This window comes from Podarcis cretensis (assembly GCF_951804945.1).
Source record: "Podarcis cretensis genome assembly, chromosome: 14".
NCBI lineage: Eukaryota > Metazoa > Chordata > Lepidosauria > Squamata > Lacertidae > Podarcis > Podarcis cretensis.
In genome coordinates, this window is record NC_137183.1 from 37,507,173 (window position 1) to 37,522,308 (window position 15,136).

The 15,136-nt window shown below is 45.4% G+C and overlaps 2 protein-coding genes across 7 annotated transcripts in view; one reads left to right on the forward strand and one right to left on the reverse strand.

Annotated features, from left to right (window-relative positions):
* Window positions 1-8,576, forward strand: part of CLUAP1 (clusterin associated protein 1) — a 58,346-nt gene extending 49,770 nt beyond the window's left edge. For 2 of the 3 annotated variants that reach the window (XM_079952413.1, XM_079952414.1), the window contains exons 11-13: window positions 3,343-3,398; window positions 6,363-6,413; window positions 7,318-8,576. In XM_079952413.1, the coding sequence (XP_079808539.1) occupies window positions 3,343-3,398; window positions 6,363-6,413; window positions 7,318-7,470 (260 nt within the window). In that variant the 3' untranslated portion in view covers window positions 7,471-8,576. The remainder of the gene's footprint in view (window positions 1-3,342; window positions 3,399-6,362; window positions 6,414-7,317) is intronic. The other variant, XM_079952415.1, reaches the window with a different exon arrangement.
* The window catches only part of NLRC3 (NLR family CARD domain containing 3), a 32,271-nt gene continuing 25,376 nt past the window's right edge, over window positions 8,242-15,136 (reverse strand). For all 4 annotated transcript variants that reach the window (XM_079952357.1, XM_079952359.1, XM_079952356.1 and 1 more), the window contains 4 exons: window positions 13,458-13,541; window positions 11,714-11,797; window positions 10,408-10,491; window positions 8,242-8,991 (listed from right to left, as the gene is read on the reverse strand). In XM_079952357.1, coding sequence (XP_079808483.1) covers window positions 8,901-8,991; window positions 10,408-10,491; window positions 11,714-11,797; window positions 13,458-13,541 — 343 coding nt within the window. In that variant the 3' untranslated portion in view covers window positions 8,242-8,900. The remainder of the gene's footprint in view (window positions 8,992-10,407; window positions 10,492-11,713; window positions 11,798-13,457; window positions 13,542-15,136) is intronic.

The following is a 15,136-nucleotide window of genomic DNA, read 5'->3' on the forward strand; positions in this document are numbered from 1 at the left end:
AGATTCTCATATTAGGATACCACAAGGATGGCAGCACTTTGTGGAGCCTCTCTGGAGCCTCGCCAACAATGTTAAGCTGGAAGCGTTAATGCACCAAATGACTTCAGGAGCTCCTTGCATCTGTCTCCGAATGTCAGCTGTCTCCTGCTTTGGTCAAGCACTCTCGGCTCCTCCTTACAAAAGAGCTGTGACCTTTAATGGAACACAGAAAGCAGTCATTAGAGCAAAGCTGACATATTAGTGCCTTTATTTAAGTTTGTGTCATCCCATCAAAGGCAGGGGTAAGTGAAAAGGTGTTCCCTATAGATGGCGTGTGGATTGTCCTACAGCTTTTGGAAGGACAGGAGCACCATCAAGAAGGGGCCCGTTCTGACAGGCAGCGAACTTTTACCTCTCTTGGCCTCTCAGGCAGAAAACAGATCCACATATTTAGGACTCTCTAGCACTTCATTTATTATTTCTCTAAATCCAACATAGCCTTTCAAAGCATCTTCTTTCTAACACAGTCAGAAAGGTGTGACCTGAGGCATTGTTGCTTGCTGGGTCCATGTTCACTTTCTCGTCTCCCTCTTGTCATTTCTGGTCAAAGAGACTACAACAAACAGGACTTCCGGGTTGGCGCCTCCAGTAATGGCGGAATTCCTCTGATTGGGAGGAATTTGCTTCATGGAAATCCGGGTCTGGCCGCCACGGCGAAGGCAGAGACCCACCAAAAATCACAGGCGGGTGAAGCCTGTGAACGTGGGATTCGGCTGGCACCTTTTGCGCCTCCCCTACTTGCGGGGAAACCCGGTTTCGGGGATCCAGAGCGACGTGGGGTGAGCGGCGCGGTGCTTCGAATTGATTTCCATGGAGCGAAGCCGCGTAGCTGTTGCCGGAGAGCGCTGACTTTTTCCTGTGGACAATTTGATCTTAAAGCAACTACCCGTGAGTAGAGTGAAGAATTGGATTTTTAAACGTCTTAATTTGGCACCGAAACGGGGAGGTTCAAAACAGGAAGTCCGCCTTCCCCTTTTGTAAATAGACTGAAGCAAAGAGGCTGCAAGCTAAAGTCTTGGAAAGCCTACTGTGAAGGACTAAATTTCCATCAGTAAAAAATATTAAATCCCCCTTGGAAGCAGGAGATGAGGGGGGAAGTTTTGGATTGTATATGCTTGCAGGAGAGAGTGAAGGAAGTTAAAATACCACCGCTCCGAACCTGGAAACAGGCTGCTAGTAAGACTGACGTCTTTCGGAATGCTCATTGACCGTGACTAGAACGTTCACTGACAGTTAGTTAAATAAGAGAAATACATTGTTTCCAATGTCTCCGTCTGCGTTTAAAAAGGAGTAAAAGTAACTGAAAATTGAAACTAACTTTATTGTTTGAACTATGTCTAAAAGGACTAATACAAATAGAAACTGTTTCCCTCTAGAGGAAGCTTTTGAAACTGTTACAAGAGCTGATCTGGGGGAATTTCCAGCTGCAAGATAAAAAGCTGTGAGACTCTGGGACTGACCTTGAATCGGTTAAGAATGTCGATAGAAGAGGCCTTAGCGGTCACATTAAGTAAGATAAGTAACTCACTGGAACAGCTTAACAAGAAGGTGGATGTGGTAACTACCAAAATTGATAATTTGGGACAAAAAGTGAACATCAATACAGAAACTATTCAGAAATTGATACAGGAATCTACTTTGACATGGCAAACTGTGGAGAAGGCTAGGGAGAAAGTTGTTGCCGTTGAACCTAAAGTAACACAGTTGGAGAGAGAGAGAGTCCCAGCCTTACAGATGCAATTTGATGACCATAAGTTGATGCCTTCTACGACTGAATTTAAAGAAAATCAGATTTTGAGGATTAGAGCCCTACTTGAACTGGAGAAGGAGAGTTTGATGGATTTCATCACACAGGAATTTGCTGATTTTTGGGACCTGGACTTGGGTCAAGAAGAGATTAACATTGTGAGGGCCTTCAGACTTGGAAGAGGAGGGAAAAAAGAGAAGAAAAAAATAAGAGACTGTTGGAACTACCAGAAGAACCTAGAAGAACAACAGTTAATAGTGGAAATTTTGAAAGACGTCCCGAAATATCTTTTGGATTTTGGGTTTAACTACGGAGATTTGGCTGCCCTGTTGAGAAGGAACAAAATCATCTCTAGGTGGGAGTTTCCCCGAGATCTACTCTTCAGCCTCAAAGGAAGGAAAATAAAAATAAGATCAGTAGAAGACAAAGTGCATGTATAAATACGAAGAAGACTTGCAGAAGGGACTTGGAAAAGAGTTAAGAGCATCAGACAGAAGATTACCAGGTTGATGAACTATATGGAATTGGCGGAAATGACTGGCAGAATCCGAGACCAGGGAGAAGAGACGGTGGAAGAAGATTGGAAAAAGTTTAAAGACTATTTATAGAAATATTGTAAAATTGACGAATGTTGGAAAAATGTTGGAATGAAGTTATATGGCTTTAGTAGAAATGTTATAAGGAATTAAGTACAGTGGTGCCCCGCAAGACGAACGCCTCGCAAGACGGAAAACCAGCTAGACGAAAGGGTTTTCCGTTTTGGAGGCGCTTCGCAAAACGAATTTCCTATGGGCTTGCTTCGCAAGACGAAAATGTCTTGCGAGTTCCTGCGGGGTTTTTTCCCTCCCCCCCCCTTTTCCTAAGCCCTAAGCCGCTTATCAGCTGATCCGCTAAAAGCCGCTAAACCGCTAATAGCGCTAATCCGCTAAGCTGTCAATGGGCTTGCTTCGCAAGACGAAAAAAACGCTATACGAAGAGCCTCACGGAACGGATTAATTTCGTCTTGCGAGGCACCACTGTATAAATAGATTATTAGAGTATTAGGGAAAATAAGGTTAGAATATGTTAAGATAAATATAGGACAGAAAACAGAGAAAGATGGAAAGGAATTGCTGAAACAATTAGCAGAAGTGGAATACAAAAAGGGAGGTGCGAGGAGGTCATTGAAACAAGTAAATGAAAGATATGACATTGAAATTGTATGATGTGTGTTAAATTGTTTTTGCTTTGTTTTGTTTAGCTTATTGTGTTAGTGTTGTGTAATGTTTTTATATTGTATTGTATTGTCTTTTTTGTCTTTTGTCTTTTTTCTTTCCTTTTTTGTAGTGTTTAAAAGTAATAAATATTATTTAAAAAAAAAGAGAGACTACAACAAACAAACACAGAAACAAACCCTACAACCACCCACCCCAAATCTGAGAACAGGGATACTGGCAGAATGAGTCTGAGAGTCAAGTGCCTCTTATACCACCTTTGGCTCCCTAGAAAGAAAGATACCCAGCATTGTTGTGTGTTCAGCCACATTCTCATTGATTCCGTCTTCTTCTCTGCTCCAGGGAGACCAAACAAACGGATTGTAGGAACGATGCAAGGTGGAGACACAGAGGACGATGTAAGTAGTCGCTAAAGATGCTATTGGCAAAAAGGTGCTTTTTCCATGGCATACCTTCTCATTCCGCAACAGGTAGCCTGTCTCTTCACTTTCCCCTGCCTTATTTCACTTTCTGCTTTTGTCTCCCTCGCTTTCCTCAAAAGCTCCTGCATCTTCCCCATCTCATCTATTCTCTTCGCTATAGGTCTCTTTCTCTCCTTCCTAGTGCAGCCACTTCTTTGCCTTTTCCTGCTGTTCTTGCGATTAAGTTAGGTAAGCAGAGCAGCAGACTGGCAAGCGATGCTTCTCAGAGGTCTGTCTGTCTCTCCCCCTCCATCCCTCCCCCCCTCCCCCCCTCCCCCCTCCCCTCTCTCTCTGGGGACAGAGACTCCTTTTGTGATCACGCCATCACTATCATTTCTTTTGCCTTCAAAATTTATCATACGGCGCCTGGTAATTTTACTGTTACTAAAAGCATTAAGCACTTTACAATAGATAAAGACAGATCTTGATTGACGGGGGTGCTAATTGGTCTTTGCGGAACCTGTGCTGCTACTACCCCAGTGGGACAGATGAAAGTGACGAGGAGCATGTGGCCGCCGGCAGCTCTGTTTTTTCTGTCTGTCCTCCTAGTAACATTTTGCTAAAGAAAATTACATCCAAGAAAAGACATGACCGCACCATGCTCAATGCTTTTCTGCTCCCCCCACCTCACATGCCATGTCATTGGTGCAACTTGCAGAGGACAAGGAAGGCCTAGCTGTCTTGCTGATAGGTTCCAGGTCATTCATGCCTAAGCATTACTGTGGTGATATCAGGGCCCACCATTAAGCCCCATCAGGATGGCAGGCACAAGAAACAGGGCCTTTTCGGTGGTGGCTCTATCCCTGCTGAATTGCTCACCCTCTTTGCACAGGATCTCCCTTTAGTTATTTTCAAATGTGCTTTAAACTGCTTTCAAAAGAATTTGGTTGTTTGTCTATATCATGTAAACTGCTGTTCCTTTTATAACTTAAAATTAATTGTTTTGTTTTTATTTTAGTTATGAACTGCCTTATGAGAGTCTTTGGCCTGGGGTGGGGGCTAAAAATTAAATAATTTGTAGCTTAGGCCTGAGTCCCATTGAAATAAGTAAATATCGATTTAACTCTCTTTTATGTCCCACTGCTTTCAGTGGGATTTGGCCACCCTAAGATCTGCAAGATTTCACTCTGTGTATTTAATATCAGGGTGTTTCTTCCCAGCAGAATGTTTTTGAGTACTTTCTGACTAAGAAAACCTTTTGTCTCTAAAGCAATTTGCCACTAAAGCTTGGGCTTCTCTTAAGTCTGTCATTTTTATTCCTGTAGGAGCCAAGCTCCTGGGCTCTTCCCCTTGGGACAGACTACCCTCCCTGGCTAGAAACTGCTGCTTGCGTTTTAAATATGCATTGTTCAGGTCAGCCTGAAGTCATTGCACGGATGCAGGAAATACTAAAGCCTTTGCACTTCCTGTGTGAAAACCAGGTTTACTGAATTGGAGCTGCCACACAACGGCCTCCTTTGAATGGCTCAGGGTGGCGGCTGCTCACTTGAAGTAGACAAAGAGGCTGTGTTTGTTTGGATAGCTGTTTTAAATTGTGGTGTTAGGTTTAAAGTGTTGTTGCAACTTGGTTTGTTCTTCTGTTGTTGTTGTTGTTGTTGTTTATAATTATGACTGCATCAGGGTGGCAGCGAAGGCAGATATGAAATTGGTCTTGCATTTGCCAAGGCCAGCAGTGGACAGTGGCATAACCCACATAGGGGAGTGATTTTTCTCAGAACTCCAGCAGTTCTCTCTTGGCACACTAATGTGCCCCTAACCCTGTTGGAACATTTCTGCCCTAGCCTCAAAATAAGCAGCTGCCCTTAAACAGTGTATGGCAGGATAACAGCCACACAGAGCTTGGGCTATAATTTGGAGCAGATTCCCTCAAAAAGTGGCAAACTCTCCTTCCTTGGAGGTTTTTAAGCAGAGATTGGATGGTCATCTACCAGAGATTTTTTTTAGCTGTGATTCCTGCATTGCTAGGGGCTCGACTAGATGACCCTTGGGGTCCCTTCCAATCCTACAGCGACTCTAAACAAGCCCCTTCTCCCAGCCTGTATTGCTGTCAAGCAGATTCCTGGCTCCTCTAAGGAAATTTGGGTCACATCAACACCACACATTTAAAGCACGCTCATACGACTTAAACAAACACGATTTTCTCCAAAAAAAATATTTGAAACTCACAACTGCCTCATTGGGGCAAGACCTACTGGAAAGAGATGCTGTGATCTCTAGACCTGAGCTGTTTGGGTTTCTTTGAATAAAGAGTTAACTTCACTGACACTGACCTGCTCCTGACACCTAACTACAGTGGTACCTCGGGTTACATACGCTTCAGGTTACATACACTTCAGGTTACAGACTCTGCTAACCCAGAAATAGTACCTCAGGTTAAGAACTTTGCTTCAGGATGAGAACAGAAATCACACTGCGGTGGCGCAGCAGCAGCGGGAGACCCCATTAGCTAAAGTGGTGCTTCAGGTTAAGAACAGTTTCAGGTTAACAACGGACCTCCGGAACGAATTAAGTTCTTAACCCGATGTGCCACTGTACTCTCTCAGCACAGACTACCGTTCCCGGGAATGCCGTGGCTGTCAAAGTGGAACAAGTGCTTTCAATGTATAGTGTGGGTGTGGTCTCTTTGGTGCCACTGAGAGGGGGCTGTACCTTGTCAACCTGCCCTGCTTGAATTCTCTGCAGGCAGGCAGGCAGCTGCCCCACCCCACCCAGTTGTGCCACTCACCTGTCTTCTCCTCCTCCCTCCTTCCCTTGGAGATTCTGCCCCCTCTCCCCAGTGCCTCTTTCACTCTCATTCATTTTTGCAGTATTCGCTGGTTTCATTTCTCTCTCTCTCCTAATTTTTCCCCTTTCTGCTTCCATCTCGCGTTGCCTCTGCGCGCTGCTGCTCCCTCTTCCAAGGTCGGGGCAGCCCAAGCCAGTAAGCGCAAAGTCTCCAGAGCCAAGGCTAAGGTGGGTGTGACTCCTGTCTGCAGTTCTTTCCCCTCCACATGCCAGGGCCCACACACACACAGCTCTGGTGGTGCACAGCCTCCTTCCCTGCAGCTTCTTTAGCCATTTTCAGCCATCGGTAGCACTCAGTGAAAAGAGTGAATAATGGTGAGATGCACATGGAGTTTACACAGTCAGGAGAAGTCTCAAAAATGTTTTGGCCTGTGTTCTTAGATGTCTATCCAGGGAGAGGCAAGGGCAGTATTTAAAAAGACAGATCTTGGTTGGAAGCCACGCCAGAATTAAGCAGAGCTATTTGTTTTGGGGAAAGCAAAACACTCTGCGCGTGCTCAGATATATACTTTATTGTACAATATTCCTATCTGTTACTTTAAAGGAGGGGCATGGTCAAAATGGAAAAGCAACTCTTGCAAGCTGCTGCCACGTGATTTTCTTCAAATCCCTTTTCCTGCCACAGCTCCCCCCAAGGTTGTGCGGTGGAACGCAATAATTGATGTCCTTCCTCACACAGCACCTCATGGCATTTGCTCCAATAAGATGCTGTGAAGGCCCTGGTAGCTGGATGTTCCACCTGCCGTGTCAGAGGCAGCATATCTCTGAATACTGGTTACTGTTGCCCTCAGTTTCTGCTTGAGGACTTCCCACTGGGGCATCTGACTGGCTACTGCAAGAGCAGGGGGACGGACTAAATGGGCCTTTGGCCTGACCCAGCAAGGCTCTTCTTGTGCTCTTAACCATATCAATTTTAGCTGATTGACAAATATTTTAAATTGAGTAACAGCCTTGTTATTAATAATGATAAGCTATTTTAGTGGTTTGAGTCTAAGAGTTTCTTACATTGAGCCTTCAAGACAGGGCAGGTTTTTTTAAAAAAAACCAAATAATAAATAAAATATTTTTACAGGAGGACACTGAAGACAGTGAAATTGATTTGGATGACGACGATGATGATGATGACGACGACCTGGAAGACGACAGCATGGATCTCTCTCCCAACAAGGCGAGTCGGAGGGTGAGGAAGCCCGAGCCCCTGGAGGAGAGTGATAATGACTTTTGAGCAGCCGGGTCATCTCCAGGGACAAACCTTGAGGAGCACAGAGAAGCTAAAACATTGACCCACATGACTCTGACAGGATGTACTCTATATAGTAAGGCAACCTTGATACCAGTGAAAAGAGTACCAAAGTAGTAATATATCTTGGAACTCAGAGTAGCTTAGCTCTTTTGCTGTTGTCAGTTCATGAACAAGGAAAGAACACTTACATTCAGGGAGCTGTCATGTCACGCTCCATGGTGCCAAAGTTTTAAGAAACCCAGCAACACAAACACACACAATCCAGCAACACAAAGCAGTTTAGACTCCTACAAGATTCCTTGTATCTTTTTGATACAAACATGAATCTGGAATTGTTTCAAAGCACAATTCAGGATAAATTAACAGCTGGGCTTCAGATTGAATTCTGAACTATCATCCCAAGTGCCTCACTAACCGTGGCAGAAGAAAATGAATTCTGTCTTTTGCCAAGAACAAAGGAATATTGGAGCCCCAGCAAATGTTTCCATCACTTTTACCAAAGCTGACAAGGCAGGAAAGCAGCCCACAATTAGTTTGGGGCTCTGCTTTGTCTTTAATTTACCCCTTTGCTATATGAGCACATATAAAGCACCCTCATACTGGGATAAAAGAAGCTCTAGGAATGATAATATCTCCAACCTCATTATTTAATACCAAGTCCTTGCCCCACATGTCCATGCTAATGTAAAACCAGGTATCAGTTTGGTTTTCCTAAGCAACTTTTCATATACATTTTTTTAAAAAAACACCTCATTTAGTAGAAATACAAGTTTTATTTTGTTTTTCTCCCCTTATCTAGGCACTGAACAGGCTTGACTGAATACTTTCCTCTTGTCACAAGCCACACAGTGCTACCAGTCTCTGAATGCCTCTGTGTATAATTTTATTTTCAGAGGATAAATGAAAAATATTTTATAGATTCAATCCCCTAACAGTGGCAGGTATCACCTGTTGAGCTAGTTCTGTGTTGAGGATTCCTCAGTTCCTTATGCCTTGCAAGTTGTATGTATTTTCCAGACTCACTCTGAACCTCTTTGACTTTTACATTCATTCCCTCGTTTCACAAAATAAACGACTTTACAGTCTTGTTTCTTCTTGTGGTGTCAGCTGCTTTCAGTTTATGAGGAAGGCACAAACCACTGCTGCAGATCCCCCACAAAATGTCTGAAGCACCGAACCACCTTCACCAGCAGGAACAAATATCCAGAATGAAAATGACAAGGTTTGTCATCCTGTTCCACAGCTGCCTTCAGCTCAGACCACGTCCCCACTTAGTACCATCCATTGCAGCATCCTGGCGATCTGCCTTTGCACCACATCCTTGTCAGTGAGCCATTTGTGAGGAAGGGGCATGTCTCCAGGGCGCAGGATGTCTGGAATCCCAGAGCACCTCCTCCAGGGAAGTTTCTCTTTCACATCTCCACAACGCAGCTGGGGGCATTTGTACGGATGGCATCAGCAATCACCTTGGCTCCTGATTCACCTATTTTGTTTCCCTGTAAGCTGTGGAGGGAAGACAAAGGGTTGACTCTTAATGCAGCATCACTGTCTGGGCACTACTCACAGTCTGAGCAGTAATTGCAATTTTCTCCCATGTCAGAATCACCAAAAAAGAAGCAGCAGCAGCTCTGAGCTGGGGGAGAGGTTGAATGGCTTTCCCTGTTGCACATGACTTTGTTAGGTTCCTTGAACCAGTTGGAGCTTTTGCTCAATGGGCAACTTAATCGAGTGATAACTGTTGTGCTTGTGGCCTAAAGGTCTGGACAGCGGAAGCTGCGGAGGGTGGGCACTCCTGATTTGTGACAGATTTGGACTGGAGTGCTTTCCAACCAATTAATATCTAAAAGCTGGATACAGGGAAGCAGTGGGGCTAGGGAAGACAGTTAATGCATTTTGGTTGCCAAGCCATGGTCAATATTTAGCCAGTCTCAACACCACAGGAAAGGTTTTTAGGTTGGGATTGTCCTCCAGGCCCACAAACAGCAGCTAAGTCTTAACTCCTTTGCTGAATATTCAGGAACTAATCACTATTACAACAAAGAAGTAAAATTAACTACTTGGGTCCATCATACAGCTGTCAGCCTAGGATGCCTGTCCCTCCTCCTGGAATCTGCCCTGGCTCCAACATCCAGCTTTATGTTTTCCTTTCAGTAGGAAAAGAGGGAAGGGGCAGGTTGGCTCCTGCGGGAGAAGGGCCAAGGAGTGGTATCTATAAAAGAAAAGTAACTAGGGCAGAGGGACGCGGGTGGTGCTGTGGTCTAAACCACAGAGCCTAGGGCTTGCCGATCATAAAGTTGGCGGTTCAAATCCCCATGACAGGGTGAGCTGCTGTTGCTTGGTCCCTGCTCCTGCCAACCTATCAGTTCGAAAGCACATCAAAGTGCAAGTAGATAAATAGGTACCGCTCCGGTGGGAAGGTAAAAGGCATTTCCGTGCACTGCTCTGGTTCACCAGAAGCGGCTTAGTCATGCTGGCCACATGACCCGGAAGCTGTCTGTGGACAAATGCCGGCTCCCTCGGCCTATAGAGCAAGATGAGCATGCAACCCCAGAATCGTTCGCAACTGGACCTAACGGACAGGGGTACCTTTACCTAACTAGGGTAGGGCACCCTCTCCTCACTGCTTCCTGCACATCTCCACTCTGGCTTCTGAGATTAAACCAGATACTGATCCATATGTTTTCAAGCTTATCTGCCATAAATGGGCTGGAAACTTTTTTTCAAAAAAGTTTAGGATCTCAGGAAGAAGAGTTCTGCTTCCATGGTACATCCATTAATGTATGGAATGCAATGTTCGTGGTTAAGTAGCAAGTTCTGCTCCACCCCAGGCCACCCATTCCTGCCAAATCTTGTGGGGTCTGGGTATGAAATGGCTTTGACACACACTTTCTAGACCAAGAGCATTGAAAAGTGAGTTACTTGATGTAGGCGAGACTGTGGCTTCCAGTCAGAGCTGTGGCAATGCAGATCGCTCCGTCCATGCCCAGGGAGTTCTCTTGGAGGCTGTGGGCAAGAGAACATGGGCATATGGAATCCATTATGCACACAGTGTCTGCTCCAGCTTTGTTTCGCTTCCCCCAGAAAAGTGTAAAGTAAGATCTGCCTGGCCATTGAGTATCTACCATACATGTAGGGTAAGTTCCATCCAACAGTCCAGATGAAGCCCACAAAGCCATTTCCTCTGCATCCCACCCCCTCCTCCCAACATGCAGCCTTTAGGCTTGATTTTTTAGGCAATAACTTCCATTGGTGCAAATTAGTTTTTAAAAAAATAAAACACTAATTGACACATGGTATTTTTGGTGGGGTTCATAGCTGGGTCAAACCTCATGAGCGCTGATTCCCCCTGTCAAAATGTAGCAGTTGGCCTTGGAAAAATATCTCCTATTGGCTTTAAGGGGAGATCATTTTCTAGCCTAATTGTTTGGGCTATTCATGGAGATCACGGCTGCCGATGGAAGGGCTCGCCGTCCCCTGCCTGTGTGCTGCGACACCTCCACCAACACATTCCTCAGCCCCCACAGTTAAACTTGACAAAAGTGCCACTCCTCCTTGCCCCAGCCAAGCCTAACTGCTTTCTGTGGGAAAGAATGAATGAATGAATTTGTTAAGTCTACATGAATGCATATGGGTAGACTGGTGCCCACCCACTTTTGCACTGACCCCCAGAAAGTCAGAAGAGATTGTAGCCCTCAAGCCGAAAAAAGGTTCCCCAATCAAAAGCAGTGCTTAAAAGATGAGTTGTCCCCCCAAATACTGTTTTGTATTGCTAGCTTCCTCAAGCATTAGAAAGGTTCAGGAGAGCTTTTCACAGGGTCAGCTGTCTTATGGGAAGAAATGCCTGGAGATCTGTGATGGTTTTAAAATGCTGTATCTATTTATAAATGCACTACACGAGCAGCCTGGCACCTAGTCAGTCACTCCAATAGCAACAACAGACCTTTGCAGCTTTTCAAGGTGATTTTTGCCATCTGGGTGCAAAACCCAGGCTTTGGGGGAAGGGGGTGGTTTGCTCTGCCAGGAATTCCACTGCAAAACTCTTATTTCTTTTAGCCCTAACCCAAGCAGGATACATGTGGCACACATTTTATTGGTTCAGAATTAGCCACCAACCACACAAGGCCATTAAACAAGTACTTTCAGCCATTATGCAAACCCAAAGGCCATCTCTTGACACTCTTGAATGACAGAATGAGCCCATCTGTATCCTGTCCATTTTACTTACTTCAGCCTGCGGAGGGCGCCGTTAACTTTCAAGGCATTAGCCATTGCCTTGGCCCCTGCCAAACCGATGGCGTTTCCTCTCAAGCTGTCAAAGAAACAAGGAAGATAAATTAAGGCCAGGTATTCAGTTTTATAGTTTTAAAGCTATGGTTTTCCCAGTAGTGATGTATGGAAGTGAGAGCTGGACCATAAAGAAGGCTGATCGCCGAAGAATTGATGCTTTTGAATTACCGTATTTTTCGTACCATAACACTCACTTTTTTCCTCCTAGAAAGTAAGGGGAAATGTCTGTGCATGTTATGGAGCGAATGCCTACGGATGGCGGGGGGATCTGCTGCAGTCGTGAGCAGAGGATCCATGGTTCCCCTTCCTTCCCTCCTCCGTGGCTTGCTTTGAAACAGCAAAGCAGGAGAAGAGCCTCTGAGTGATGAGGAGAGAGAGAGACAGAGAGCCTGCTTGCTTTAAAGGAGCAAAGCGGGAGAGGAGAGGAGCCGCTTACACGAGTGTAAGCGGCTCCTGTCCAGTTGGCTCCTTTAAAGCAAGCAGGCTCTCTGTCCCTCTCTCCTCCCCACTCGCTAAATAGCAACAAAGATTTTTCAAGCAGGCTCTCTGTCTCTCTCTCCTCCCCACTCGCTAAATAACAGCAAAGATTTTTCAAGCAGGCTCTCTGTCTCTCTCTCCTCCCCACTCGCTAAACAGCAGCAAAGTTTTTCGCAAGTAGGCTCTCTGTCTCTCTCTCTTCCCCACTCCTCTTATAAGAGCCTTCTCCTCTTATACCCCTCTTCTGCATTATTAACAGCATCCTTCTCCACCCACCTCATGCGTGTTCCTTGTCCCTTGAGTGCTTTTCCTTCCCACCCCACTTAAAACATGGTTACAAAGCACGGATCCACACGGATCCTCAGGATTTTTGCACTGGGTCACCCCAAATTCACCATCAGATCACACAGCTTGCACCAAAAAAATCACGCACCCACTGTTGCCTGGGGCCGCAGTGGTGCAAAAACATGGTTACAAAGCACGGATCCACATGGATCCTCATGATTTTTGCATTGGGCTACCCAAAACTCACCGTCAGATCACATGTCTGTGGCCACAGCATGAACCACAAAAATCATACATCCACTGTTTCGTTTAGAATATTTTTTTTCTTGTTTTCTTCCTCTAAAAACTATGTGCATGTTATGGTTGGGAGCGTGTTATAGAGCGAAAAATATGGTATGGTGCTGGAGGAGACTCTTGAGAGTCCCATGGACCGCAAGAAGATCAAATCTATCCATTCTGAAGGAAATCAGCCCTGAGTGCTCACTGGAAGGACAGATCGTGAAGCTGAGGCTCCAATACTTTGGCCACCTCATGAGAAGAGAAGACTCCCTGGAAAAGACCCTGATGTTGGGAAAGATGGAGGGCACAAGGAGAAGGGGACGACAGAGGACGAGATGGTTGGACAGTGTTCTCGAAGATACGAGCATGAGTTTGACCAAACTGCAGGAGGCAGTGGAAGACAGGAGTGCCTGGCGTGCTCTGGTCCATGGTCACGAAGAGTCGGACACGACTCAACAACTAAACAACAACATTCAGTTTGATGCTGAAATGAAGCCACAATTCCACAAAGCCAGAAGAGTCTTGCTGAATTCCAGCTTGGCCATTGGCTGCACCAACTGGCCTAGTTCTGTGATGGCACCATTAAACTTATAATTCCCCCACCCCCTCCTGGATGAACATAGGGTCTGAGGAGTACTTACTCTAGTGTCTCAAGGCTCTTGTTAAGAACCAGGGCGTCTCCTAGAGCTTTGGCCCCACTCTCGCCTATCAGCGCCACTTGGAGGCTGCAACAAAACAGGGCACATTTAGAACAAACTTAAGGTAGCACCACCAAGTTGTGCCAAGGACACTCAAGCAGTGCTGGAAGGGTCAGCCCTACCATTAGGCAAAGGGAGGCAACCACTTCAGGCAGCTCATGTCGGCTGTTCTGAAAGGACAGCAAATAGTTATTCAATTTATTAAATAAGCAGGGAGACAAAATGCAGCCTTGTCGTACTCCTTTCCCAATTTTGAACCAGTCAGTTGTTCCATATCCAGTTCTAACTGTAGCTTCTTGTCCCACATAGAGATTTCTCAAGAGACAGATGAGGTGATCAGGCACTCCCATTTCTTTAAGAACTTGCCATAGTTTGCCATGGTCAACACAGTCAAAGGCTTTTGCATAGTCAATGAAGCAGAAGTAAATGTCTTTCTGGAACTCTCTAGCTTTCTCCATAATCCAGCGCATGTTTGCAATTTGGTCTCTGGTTCCTCTGTTGCATTTTTACAGCCAGGAAAGGGGGATTGTCTGCCTCAGATGTCAAAGTAACTCTAGCTGTGGGTGTTGTGTTCTTCAGGGGCATAGCCAGTGCCGTGTCCTCTGGATGTTGTTGGCTCCCATCAATCCCAGCCAGCAATGACTGGAGTTGTAATCCAACAGTAACTGGAGGACATCATGTTGGCTCTCCCTGGTGTACCTTGACCAAGTGCTGTTGTTGCTGCTGTTGCTGCTGCTTTTTGCTTCTCTGCCTCAGGCAGAAAAATAGCTTGGGGCACCCTTGGGTGCTGAAAGGCCTCCCCCCACCTTGCCTTGTGTTCCTTTCACCTGAAATGGCTGGTATATATAACTTCCTTCTGCAGGGCTGTAAGACAGAGCTATTCCGCCTGGCTTTCAACGTGAACTTAGCCTGATCTTTTATTTCCCTTCCTTCCCTCCCCTTCCCCTTTTTATGAAGATTACCCGCTCTGGGATCCCACAGCTAATTCTCCCCTGGTCTCCACGCTGACCCAAATAGGACTAATTTAGCCAGCTAGCCCTGGTGATCATCTAATGTTTATTGGATGAGTTTCCCCCCTTAATTGATTTTTGAATTCTGAATTTATTGTTATTCACGTTTTATACTGTATTTTATGCTGTTTTTTGTTGCATTAATTAAGTGTTTTAAATTTGTTGTTAGCCGCCCTGAACCCAGTTTTTGAACAGGGAAGGGTGGGGTATAAATAAAAAATTATTTATTTATTATTATTATTATTAGTAGTAGTAGTAGTAGTAGTAGTAAGTGCAGGAGAAATGAAGGTGGGCTTGGGTTGGCTTTTAATTTTAGGAAGTTCTGGTGGGGAACAGGCCTTGGACTCAGCTCCCATCTTAAGATCATCAGAAGAGCCTTCTGGATCAGGCCAATGGCCCATCTAGTCCAGCATCCTGTTCTCACAGTAGCCAGCCAGATGCCTTCTGGGAAGTCCGAAAGGAGGCACTGAGCACAAGAGGACTTTCCTCCCCTGGAACTGGTATATTCACATTTTTGAAGGTGTCGTGCACCATTCAGCCTCTCAAGCAAAAGGCAAGCAGGAAGGCAGGGCTGAGACCCTCTGGATCTTGCTGAACTCCAGCTCCCATCAG